Source organism: Rhinoderma darwinii, chromosome 5 (genome assembly GCF_050947455.1).
Source record: "Rhinoderma darwinii isolate aRhiDar2 chromosome 5, aRhiDar2.hap1, whole genome shotgun sequence".
Lineage (NCBI taxonomy): Eukaryota > Metazoa > Chordata > Amphibia > Anura > Rhinodermatidae > Rhinoderma > Rhinoderma darwinii.
In genome coordinates, this window is record NC_134691.1 from 60,231,200 (window position 1) to 60,244,558 (window position 13,359).

At 41.4% G+C, this 13,359-nt stretch overlaps 1 protein-coding gene across 4 annotated transcripts in view; it reads right to left on the minus strand.

Moving 5' to 3' along the window:
• Nucleotides 1-13,359, minus strand: part of RALYL (RALY RNA binding protein like) — a 595,378-nt gene that overhangs the window by 28,204 nt on the left and 553,815 nt on the right. For all 4 annotated transcript variants that reach the window (XM_075826067.1, XM_075826069.1, XM_075826068.1 and 1 more), the window contains one exon: nt 1,802-1,959. In XM_075826067.1, the coding sequence (XP_075682182.1) occupies nt 1,802-1,959 (158 nt within the window). The remainder of the gene's footprint in view (nt 1-1,801; nt 1,960-13,359) is intronic.

The following is a 13,359-nucleotide window of genomic DNA, read 5'->3' on the forward strand; positions in this document are numbered from 1 at the left end:
TAAGGAGGGTCAAAACCCAAGTGTTTTCTAGGAAATTTAGGTGACTTGACAGCTTTATAATGAGAAACATTATTATATATGGATAAATGTGTTTGTATAAAAGTCTTAATAATATAAAAGCATTCAGTTCATTTGATTACCTTTTACTTATAAATCCCTTGGCATAACCGCTGTACGGAACATACATAAGGCCACAGATGTCTCTAAAAAAAAATGATCTTCTTGCTTATAGAAAATAGAGTCCATCTTTGATCTTCCAGTCCAATTTAGAAAATTGAACCCGATCTGTTGATTGGTAGCTGCAATGTTACTCTTACTATCTGACACTTTTCACACACGAGGCCGATACAGTTATGTTTATTTCAGTAAATATAATGTTTGTTACTTTATATAATTTGTAACATCTAAAGATTATAAGTCCATTATTATCAAATTTAAAAGGAGTTCTATAATTATTACATAAGGCTGAATTAACAGAGCACTTCCAGTACTTACTACTTTATTTTTGGGGGAATTTAACAACGTTTCTATGCCAGTTTTCTGCAAATGCAACTTTCGAAAGTTTCCGACATGTTCTAAAATGTGGGCGGAGCTTAGCAGAAGGTGCGGGGCCACAGCTGGCCCAACGCATTTACTATTATGTAAATTATATAAAAAATCTACGCCAGGTCGATTTCATTTAGTGGCGCACGAATAGTTAAAGATGAAAGAAATTCATTAAGTGGCGCCACTTAATAAATATGTCGCATTTTATTTCAGCTTGTTTCCTAGTCAGACTGGCGCATGAAACGCCAGTCTTAAAAAATTCCTTCCACTGTGTTTAAAGTTGGTGCTCCAATGCTGATCTTGGGCAGAACAGATATGTGGGTGGGGTACGACTACTTTTTTTTGCTTGCATATTTCAAATCACTTATAGCAAGAATTGCTCTAAACCACATCACATATGGAAAGACATGTGAGAATCTGCAACAGCCCAAACTGTTAATATATTTCAAGGTCAAAACACTGGAAATTGGTCTACGGGTTATAAAAAGAATGTGGTGGGGGCAACAAACACTAGGCCCTTCTGTCCTAGGTGGGAAAACCCGGCAACATAAGGGCAGGGGCATTTTGATGTATACTATGTGTCTCTCGCTTGTACACCTCTCAATAAGCATTTATTACAATAGAATACTGTGACTCTTCCCACACACTTCTATTATTGGAGGCAGCAGTAATTCACACGTTTTTTTTTATTTTACAAAAGGGGGTAACTGGTAGTACAAGGGTCATATTGAAAGATCTCTACCAGGGTCCCCCAACCACCACATACCATTGTGTGAAATGACAACACATTATAACTAAAGATGAGCGAATTTTCCGACACTCTTTTTAGGTCGAATTCAATTGTATCGACTGTCTGACTTGGGCAAAATAAAGTTGCCGCGAATCGCAAGTGCCTCAATTGCCCTTGAACTTGTGTCTGACTCTCTGATGTCTTCTAGAACTGTATCCAAGGAAGTCGGCAGGGGAAGTGTATAGCGGCATACAGCAGCAAGTGTCTGCGATCTAGATAGGCTGTTGTGATACACTAAAATTCTGTTGACAGCGACAGTGAATTTGATTTCCCTGCACTCGCTTTCTCCTATTACCTGAATCACTCCTGCTTGGAAAGATTTCAGGTATTAGAAGTAAATTTGTGGTGTGAACCTATGGCTTTAGATTTTTTTTTTTTATTGCTGTAATTTTACTAATAAAATTTTTCCAAAGACAGCTTTAATCCTTAATGATTACATAACACAGAGTGATGAAGGGTACTCACGTTTTGATGCGGAGCCACTTGGGACAGATCTTGATCCTCCTTTTAAAGAGAAAATTCCTTTGCCTCTGCGTGTTGCGGGCACTGTTATACGGGGCCGTTTTAGAGGGATAACTGCACGAGGAGGAGGTGGAACGCGTCCATGTCCATAATCAAACAACCTTGGAAGTAATGACATGATATTATTAGGTATAATTTACATGTCTCAAAACATTATTAGTTTAAACTGTCAATAAAACGTAGTAAGATCATACAGAGGGTTGGATGTAAGAACATCATTCCATGGAGAGCTTTCTATATATTAAAAATATGTACATGACCCCGAAACTTCAGCAGTAGCGATCTCAGGTAAAAGAGGCAGAATAGCCTAACGCGATTAAGTCCCAATTCCAAAACCATAACAGCCACAATCCCTCCACAACCATCATACCGTATGCCATTTATAGTATTGTGGAAGAGGAGACCCTCATGCGAAATGCTTTTACATTTGGATAGCTTTCCTGAGCAGAAAAACCCTTTAGGCCTAGTTCACACAGAGTTTTTTTGCAGGCAGAAAAAAATCTGCCTCAAAATTCATTAAAGAGGCTCTGTCACCACATTATAAGTGGCCTATCTTCTACAAAATGTGGTCGGCACTGTAATGTAGATTACAGCAGTGTTTTTTTATTTAGATAAAACGATCATTTTTGTCAGAGTTATGACCCATATTAGCTTTATGCTAATGACTTTCTTAATGGACAACTGGGCGTGTTTTTACTTTTTGGCCAAGTGGGTGTTGTACAGAGGAGTGTATGACGCTGACCAATCAGTGACCAATCAGCATCCTACACTTCTCCTCATTCATTTATTCAGCACATAGTGATCCTGCGTTGTTCACTATGTGCCGTCACTTACTCAGACATTAACGTTACTCAAGTGTCCTGATAGTGAATAGACATTGCTACCAGCCAGGACGTGATGTCTATTCAGAATCTTGACACTTCGGTAACGTTTGTATGAGATTTACAGCAAGGCAAGCGTAATCTTGCAAGATTATGCTGTAAACTGTCATTTAAAACGAGATTATGCTTGCTGTGCTGTAAATCTTATGTTACCATTTATGGCATAGTCTTTGTTCATGTCATACATTTCTTAGATGGGAATTTTATTTTTTCTCTGCTCAATTAATCTTAGTCAGTTGGAAATTCACCTATTTTATCAGAGGCTAAAGATTGCTGCTCTGTCTTTCCCCTACTGAAGCTCTGCCTGTACATGTTGGCTATTGTTCATGAGCACAAGCCCAGCACAAATGCCCAAAAATGTCAATGCATAAAAAGTGCATTTCCAATAAAGTGAAAACAAAGTTATTATAATTGACTAAAATAACAGCAAGAACAGGACAATTATCCAGTAATAACCGCACATATACTGATAAACCCTAATAAGGGTGAACTTGAAGATCATTAACACAATCTAAAAAATGGATACAATGAGAATTAAATCGGAATATATATTTTCTTTTAAAATCTCTTTTTTATTAAGATATTTGTTCACAAATAAGAAGTAAAAGAAAAAAATATATAATTCTTCGCTCACATCAAAATGAAGTACAATGGAAGAATTATAGCAAATGTAGGCAAATATTGAGAATTTTATAAGCACAATTTCACTATAATAAAGTATTTGTAATAAACAAAGAACAGTGGAAAATGTAGGGGAGGGGAGATGTCAAATGAGCCATTACAGGAAGAGGTGAGGAGGGATATAATGGTCCAATCAAGATTGGGTTCAGAGGCAAAGCCCTAATCTCTTCAGAGTGGGTTCCAGAAGTTATTGTGCAGCCTGAATGTTAGCACGGAGCTGGGCTGAAATTTAGGTGAAGTGCGGTCATGACATGGCCAGGTAGGAAGGTATTAAGCTAATACATGCGGGTGGTGTGATTATGTTGGGTGGAGTTTTAGATCGGATGTGATAAGGGGTTTGAACTTGGGGAGGTATTAAGGGATGGTTGTTTATAGAGGGTGTAGGTAGGGAAGCCATTTAAGGGCTAGAAAAATGTGAGTCCTGTTGCTCAGGTAATGCTTGGTTTGTTTGGTCTGGATTTGGAGGTAGATGGGATTAGGATGTTGGTTGTGACTTGGGACGGGTCCAGGGGCGTAGCTAAAGGCTCATGGGCCCGATGCAAAAATTCTTACTGGGCCCCCCCCCCCGCAAACTTCTCATGGCCGACAGTCCGCAGCTTTCAGCTGCATCGCAGGGTCTCCTAAGTGACCCAACAATGCAGCACTAGCAGCCGGAGGCGTCACTAAGGCTGGGTTCACACACCCTATTTACGGACGTAATTCGGGCGTTTTAGCATTGAATTACGTCCGAAAATGCGGCTCAGAAGCGTTGGCAAACATCTGCCCATTCATTTGAATGGGTCTTACGATGTTCTGTGCCGACGGTCATTTTTTTTTAAGCGCCGCTGTCAAAAGGCGGCGCGTAAAAAAGACGCCCGCGTCATAGAAGTGCCTGTCACTACTTCAGACGTAAATGGAGCCGTTTTTTATGGACTCCATGGAAAACCAGCTCCATTTAACGACCGTAATGGACGCAGCGAAAGACGCCTGCACATGCCTTTACGGCTGAAATTACGGTGCTGTTTTCTCCTGAAAACAGCACCGTAATTTCAGCCGTAACGGACGCTGCCGTGTGAACATACCCTCAGGGCTTAAAATGTCAGGGGAAATAGCCCCAATACATATGTGTCCGCCCCCAAAAAAATGTGTGTATAGGAGACAGCATAGCATATCTATAGCACTACGACCCTATAAACTATGGATAGGATTAGATACAGTGGCTCAGCAGACAGTATCACACATGATAGGATTAGATACAGTGGCTCAGCAGACAGTATCACACATGATAGGATTAGATACAGTGGCTAAGAAGGCAGTATCACACATGATAGGATTAAATACAGTGGCCCAGCAGACAGTATCACACATGATAGGATTAGATACAGTGGCTCAGAAGGCAGTATCACACATGATAGGATTAGATACAGTGGCTCAGCAGACAGTATCACACATGATCGGATTAGATATAGGGCCTAGCAGACAGTATCACACAAGATACGATTAGATACAGGGCCCCAGCAGACAGTATCACACATGATAGGATTAGATACAGGGCCCCAGCAGACAGTATCACACATGATTGGATTAGATACACAGCTCAGCAGACAGTATCACACATGATTGGATTAGATACAGGGCCCAGCTCGCTGACATTGCATCTCCAGCGCTGGACCCAGGATAGGTAAGAATAATAATTTTGCTTCTTTATGTGTTACTGAATACTTTTGTGTGTTTGTGTTTTTTTACAGGTTCGGTTGTTGGACTTCGGATATGAGGATTTCAATGACGGCGTTTTTTTTTATTCTCAATAAAATGGTTAATGAGGGTTGTGTTTTTTTATTTCAATAAAATATTTTTTCTATGTGCTTGTATCTTTTTAAACTTTATTATCACCGCCTTAGTAATGGCCGCTGGCTGATTGACAACCTCCATTACTAAGGCGGGGCTTAATGTTAGCAGGTGCAGAGGCCAACACTAACCCCCATTATTACCCCGGTACCCACCGCCACCAGGGGTACTGGGAAGAGCCAGGTACGAACAATCCGGGTACCCGACCATCTGTAGTGACGGGCAGGCACCGGGGTGGACGCAGGCTGGTAGTATTAGGCTGGGGAAGGCCAAAAACAGTGGCCCTTCCCACCCTGGTAATGCTGCCTGCTGCCGCTGTGTTGTATCTGGCTGGTTATGAAAATTGGTGGGGACCCAACATCGTTCTTTCCAATTATTTTTTTTTAAATGACGTGGGGTCCCCCCCATTTTTCATAACCAGCCAGATACAATAAAGCACCAGCAGCCTAGCATCACCAGGGTGGAAAGGGCCACTGTTTTTGGCCTTTCCCCTCCTGATAATACCAGCCTGCGGCCACCCCAGTGGCCGACCATCTCTACAAATGGTCAGGTACTGGATCGTACCCGGCTCTTCCCAGCACCCCTGGTGGCGGTGGGTACCGGGGTAATAAAGGGGGTTAGTGTTTGCCTCTGCACCGGCTAACACTAAGCCCCGCCTTAGCAATGGATGCTGTCAATCAGCCGGCGCCCATTACTAAGGCGGTAGTAATATAGTTTAAAAAAAAACACAAAGACATAGAAAAAATATTTTATTGAAATAAAAAATAAACCCCACACAGCCCTCATTAACCATTTTATTGATAATAAAAAAAAAGCTGTCATCGAAGTAGTCCTGGAATCCGCCGTAGTCCAACGACCGAACCTGTAAGAAAACACACAAGAAAAACGATTAGTAACACGTGTGTTAGGCTTATATACAGGGCCCATGTGTGATACTGTCTGTGGGACCCTGTATCTAAGCCTACCACAACGTAGGCTTAGATACAGGTTCCAGCAGACAGTAATCTTATACAGTATAAGATTACTGTGTGCTGGGGCCCTGTATCTAAACCTACAGTGTGGTAGGCTTATATACAGGGCCCATCAGACAGGATCACACATGGGCCATGTATCTAAGCCTACCATGTGATTGGCTTAGATACAGGGCCCAGCAGACAGGATCACGCATGGGCCATGTATCTAAGCCTACCATGTGATTGGCTTAGATACAGGGCCCAGCAGACAGGATCACACAATCTGTGATCCTGTCTCATGGGCCCCCTAAGCCTGCTACATCGTAGGCTTAGGGGCTGTGCAGTCCCTAAACATTGATGGCCTATCCACAGGATAGGCCATCAATAGCTGATGTGTCTCCCGGGACCCGCAAATCAGCTGTTTTGAAGGGGCCGCAGCACTCGTACGAGAGCTGCGTCCCCTTCATTTCACTTACTCATACGAGAGCTGCTTCCCCTTCATTTCACTACTCGGCCACACTGTGAATTGCCGACATGGATTCACAGTGTGACCGGAATGAAGGGGAGCAGCTCTCGTACGAGTGCTGCGGCCCCTTCAAAACAGCTGATTGGCGGGTCCCGGGAGTCAGACCCAGCCAGTCAGGGCTAACCTTACCTTCCTCTTCGGCCGCGGCGGGAGTTCTGTCCTCTCGATGCTGTGCGCGGCGCATAGCGCTGTGACGTCATGCGCTGCGCACAACGCTTGACGTCAGGACCTCTGCTGCGTTCCGGAACCAGGAAGGTAAGTAAAGTATGTTACTATAGTAACAGGGGCCCGCGGCCCGAGTTACTATAGTAACTTTTTATTGATGTGGTGCGGGGGGCCGTGGGCCCCCTGGCTTCGGGGCCCGGTCGCAATTGCGACCGCTGCGACCCCTATAGCTACGCCAGTGGGCGGGTCCTTGACAACAGCTGAATACTTCATTATATAGAAGACATAGAAAACTAAGAGGAGATGTATTAAAAGAGTTTTATTGGGCTGATCCAAGGGTCGGACCCTGGGAAGCAAGTTATACTATTATTTTGTTATTGATTATTGGTTACCCCTGGTTTACCCTACTCAAACTGGGTTAGGTTGGCAGTTAGTTGTTGGAGGAACCCGTGCACTTAATTTAAATAGAGGTATATAGGTTCAAGCATAGGTTAGATTGTTGTCAAGGTTTCTGCTGCAGGAATATTCATGATGTGATTGCATTTTGTGTTTCTCTCTAAGGGTATGTACACATGGCCTATTTTCGGTCGTTTTTCAGGTTGTAAATGCCCGAAAAACGACCGAAAAATTGGAAGCAGAACGCCTACAAACATCTGCCCATTGGTTTCAATGGGAAAAACGGCATTCTATTCCGATGGGCCGTTTCTTTTACACGGCCGTTTTGAAAAACGGCCGCGTAAAAAACGGCTGCGAAAAAGAAGTGCAGGTCTCTTCTTGGGACGTTTTTGGAGCCGTTTTTCATTGACTCTATAGAAAAGAGCTCCAAAAACGGCCGTAAAAAATGCAGCGAAAAACGCAGTGAAACTCCCGAGTGGCTTAAAAACGTCTGAAAATCAGGAGCTGTTTTCCATTGAAAATAGCTCCGTATTTTGAGACATTTTTAAGTTTCCGTGTGAACATACCCTTATCGTTTTACAGGTTGTATTTACACTGAAGAATATTTTAATAAAGCTGTGACCGTTCACCTTTCCAATAAGGACTGTTGTATTGTGTACTCATTTATTTATATAGGCGCTTGGTCAGGAAGTTCCCAGATTCGGCTGTTGACTGTACATACTGTATTTATGACGATATAGAGAAGTGTCAAAATCTGGCCCATGGAGATCATAATATCCTAAAATTAACATAGGTCCATTCTTTATAATGGCTGTTGAAGTCTTTATATATGATTATGATTATAGGCATTAGTCTCTTTGCGAAATGGTATTTTCTTTTTAAAAAAAACTTGCATATGATTTTTTCTTGTTACCCCATTGTGTGCTGGATATGTCCCAGGACTTATTTTTTCTCTTGTTCTTCTCTTTATATATGATTAACGTTAGCTAACCATTAAGGTATAGAGTGGGAAACTGTAGATTTCCAGGAGGGAGAATGTAGTGTCATGGAAGCAGAAAGAAGGGGTCTCAAAAAGGAGTGCGGAACAAGGGAGAGAGCATCGAAAAGAGGACTATTTCCAGGGTGCAAGACAGTGACATATACTGTACATTGATGGACATGTCCCAAAGTTCAGCCGTTCTGATTGGCCATCTGACTGCAGCTTAAACTGAAAATCTATCAGCAGAAAGATATTTTTTGTTGTTCCTGTCTCGGCAGTTCTGTGTTTGTGTTTGCATTGTGCAAGTGTATATTTAACTTGTCATAACTAAAGTTTTTTTTTACCAGCAGTTTGTTTATTTGCTTTATCCTCTTGCGGGTGACTCCGTTACAGTTAATATCACTTGAGTGAATGACTCAATGCCAGGATGATGCAGTCAAAGCAACTCATCAGCACTCATGATTTATAAAGCAGGTGATCCATCTTAGTATAGAAGTTTTCAAAGTATTCTTCAAATAAAAGTAATAAAAGTACTCGTGTTTAGTAAGAAAATTGCATCCACCCACACAATGTACTGCATTGCGTTTTGACTGACATATGACAGCTCTAAAGGGCTCGCCTGTTACCATATGCTTTCCTAGAAGTGATTGAATAGGAGAGATGTGCACAGGGAGCTCCACTGTACTTTAGTTTTAAAACATATGGTTGAAATATTAAATCAGATTATTCTGTTATCGTTAGGGGAGAAAAGTCAATCTAATTCACTTTGTCTTTATAGCTGGCTATTATTCACTTGTTCGGAAAAATGGTTCCTTAGAGATATTACTTCTAATCTATGTTCATGCAAATGTCTTTTGAAGTATTGAATAAATAAAACATAAAGTGCTGAGAAAGATAGATGCCGATAAATAAATAATTACAGTTTCTACCAATTTGTTGCCTTTGTAAAGAGGCTGTACAGTTTCTTCCAGTAAACAGCACCACGTCTATTCATGGGTTTTGTCTGGTATTGCAACTCAGCTATATTAAAGGGAATGTGGCAAAGCTGCAATACCACACACAACCTGTGGACAGATGTGGCACTGTTTTTGGAATAAAGCAGCCATATATTCCTAATCATCGACAACTCCTTTTAGAAATTTTAATTGTTATGATGAGGACCTCAAGGACAGTTTTTAGATAAATGATTATCGACAAGCTCAGAGAATTAGTGAAGTGATCAGGAAGAATGAGGTGTGGCAAGGGCACAAAGAGAGTACACCTATCTAGGGCATTAAGGTAAAGGGGACAAGGGGGTTTTATTTGTATTAACTTGATTATAGATAAGGTCTTAATGACCAGCTACAATTTTTCGTTTTTGCCTCTCTACCATTTTTGGAGCAATATCTTTTTTTTTTTTTAATTGACGTGGCTATATGAGGCCTTGTTTTATGTGGGAGAAATTGTATTTTTTTTCCTGAGCAGTTTGTGTATACAAACAAATAACTCTAAGTTGTGTAATTTATTTTTGCGGCGTGAATATAGAAAAGTGTGATTTTTGGCATTGTTTTATTTTTAATAAATTATATCTTCAGATTATTACAGTCGTATAGATACCTAATACGGTTATTTTTGTTTTTACAGTTCTTGTAAATAAAATAACTTTATGGAAAAGTGGTTTTATTTTATTTTTACTGTAATCTTTTTTGTGTTTTTTTATTAATAACTTTATTTAACTGTTTTTTAATTTTTGTTTTTTAGTCCCACTAGGGGACTTCACATTGCGATCTTCTGATTCCAGATATAATGCTTTGGTATACTCCGTATACCATAGCATTATTGCCTGTCAGAGTAATGCCTCATGCACACGAGCGCCAGCGTGGCCGGGCGGGTTCTGGCCGTGATCCGTGGAAATATAGGACATGTCCTATCTTTCCACGGATCCAAAAATCTGATCTGTTTTCACAGACCCGATTCATGCGCTAAATTGAATGTGTCAGTGAAAACGAACAGGTGCCACACGGATGCCATGAAAAACATCCCGAGTGGCACTCGGTCGTGTGCAACTGCACTAAAACTAACAGGCACATACCTAGCCATGATTAAGGACGCAGGAGGCGTCTGAAATGCGTAGGCTTCCAATACCACCATAACTTCTCCCTGCACTTCAGGATATCACTCTATTCTTGATCCTGTTTTAAACATTGGAATTAAAACTTGGAATTAGTTTCCGTTTTATTTAAAATCAGCGCTGGATCCAACTCCTTCCTTTCCACTAACAGGCACATAGCCAGGGCAGACCTAGATGCCTTTGTTAAGCAACCCGTCGGGGGCCAGCGATCGCGTTTGCGTAGTCTTTTACAATAAATTATTTATTTTTGTATGGGGCCCTATGACTTCTAGTTAAGCCATTGGACAACCCCTTCAATTGAAGCAACTGCTTTAGAACATGAATGGACTATGGAATGTGAACCAAGACCATCTCTACTACAATCCAAGGTATTTGCACGAAGAAAAAATTGGTGGACCTTAAACGGCGCTGCTGGTAATAAAGGTAGAAGCAGTTCCAGTGTTTTGAAATACAAAAATAAATAATTTTTTGTAAACAACTACACGTTTCAATGCTGAACCATCGTGGCAGTCGAGAATTTTACCACTGGGCCACCAATGCCCTTGTGCCCAACCTTAGGCATATGTTTTAGTTTATTTTGTATACTCTATGTACCTTCTTTGCTTTTAATGATCTCATTTAGTGTATTTGCAGTTTTATTTTTTTGAAGTATTAACATTTTAAATGTAAATTGTGGTCTATTTTGCATTGAGTGAAGTTCTTTTTCTGAACTGCAGTTGCATCACCATGATCCCTTGTGATGTCAGAGTTAAACTTTAACCTGTGACTTAGCAGTTTTTTTCAAACCTATTTTGCATGTGACCACACTGACTATATAAGATGGCTGTTTTATGGCACTGCACACTTGGCCTGATGAAGACGTTGGTACAGTGTTGAAACGCGTAGTCTTTTACAATAAATTATTTATTTTTGTATTTCAAAACACTGGAACTGCTTCTTCCTTTATTACCAGCAGCGCCATTTGTGGTCCACCAACTTTTTCTTCCTGCAAATACTTTACAGCGGTAACCACGTCCAGTTACCGGATGGGACCTGGCTGCAGCGGTCTAATGATACCTATTTCATTATAAGTCTACAATAGCGTTGTGCCTGTTCTAGCACAACGCCAAGAGGTGAGCTCAATTGACTTTCCTCTGTTTTATTCCACTAGCTTTGGTGATCTGCGCTATATGACGCTGTGCGTTTTTTGCTTACAATCCAACGTAGGCCTCTAATCATCGTAAAGGCTGATTTTAGAAAAAATCACCATGTTTAGAAAATTAGTCCCTTGAGCCTTAACATATAAGAGAGTGTCCTGGGAAAATAATCATCACAAGGTGTTGACAAAAATTTGACAATTTATTGAAAACTTTTAATAAGATCCTCAATAAGTCCTTTAAATTTGTCCTTTCAGTGTTTTGATGCGGCTTGCGCCAATAGAATAGAGTGATAATAGAGAGATTTGTTTTCATGCATAGGATTGCAATTACATTTTCAGACTAATTGTAATAATGTCATCATCGAGAAGCAGGGTAATGTGTATATCAGTTTCACTTGAATGTTTTACCAAATTATTCCTATTTGCTATTTTTTAAAGCTTAATATGCAGAACCGGATTTACATTTTAGGAGCCTGTAGGCAAAAATTCTCTTCATAAAGATTCTGATTAGACAGTGTTAATGTAACATACGCAGGGCCAGTACTACATGGAAACTCTTTCTTTTACCAGAGGTGGAAGAGTACAGTACAACTATGTATTAGAGGTTACAGCATTGATCTACATCACATCACAAGTATTGAACGGAGGCTACTGCACCCCCTCCGTAGGCATCAACTATATTCTGACCTTTATTCTGAGCATCAGTTTAACGAATGTGGGGTATGTGGGGTATGTGGATCCACTGAGTCGCTCCGCCATAGCGGAGTAGTAGCTGTCCAAACAAGAGTCAATGATAGTCTATAGTACAAGGGTACCTGTATAGAAGATTCCACAGACACTTAGCATAGCAGATGCTTGGCATAATAGACATGTGGCATAACAGACGCTTGGCACAGATGACACTTGGCACAGATGATACTTGGCACAGATGATACTTGGCACAGATGATACTTGGTACAGATGACACTTGGTACAGATGACATTTGGCATAGATGACACTTGGCATAGATGACACTTGACTCCAACACTAGACTTCTCACAGGGACAAACACAAATACTGTAAACGGGGTACAGGATACGGGAACACAGGATACAACTAAGGGACCATTTGCAATAACGAACACGAGCAGACACAACAACGCTCAGGCAAGGATGAAGGGGCAGAGCCTTTTCTATAAATAAGTGTGTTGTTGATATTGGGTAGGGAACATTTACAGGTGCGCACGCTGGCCCTTTAAGGCCAGGGAGGAGCGCACCTTAGGAAACACTACAGGGCAGAGCGGCCGCTTGTGCTGGCGTCTCCGGGGAGGGAGACGCTGGCAGGAGTTCAAAGGTCTTCCGCTGGAAGGTAAGAGAAGCTGGTGGACATAACGGTACCCCCCTTACGTCCCCTCTTCTTAGGTCCAGAGTGTGAGAGGAATTTTTTAATGAGAGTAGGGGCATTAATGTTCTCTTCTGGCTCCCAAGACCTCTCCTCAGGACCAAACCCTTTCCAGTCCACCAGATAGAAAGTCTTTCTTCCTACTCTCTTGTAGTCCAGGATTTCCTTCACCTCGAAGACGTCAGAAAAACCGCTGGGAGCAACTGTAGCGCCAGGAGATTTACTGTAGCGGTTCAGGACCATAGGCTTTAGGAGGGACACATGGAACGAATTGGGAATCCTAAGAGTAGGAGGCAGCCAAAGTTTATAGGACACAGGGTTTATTTGTTGCAAGACCTCGAAAGGGACGGGGAACTTGGGAGCGAATTTGTGAGAAGGGATCTTGAGACAAATGTTTTTTGAATATAGCCAGACCTTGACTCTGGGGGAAAACTGAGAGGGAACTTTTATTTTTCTATCAGCAT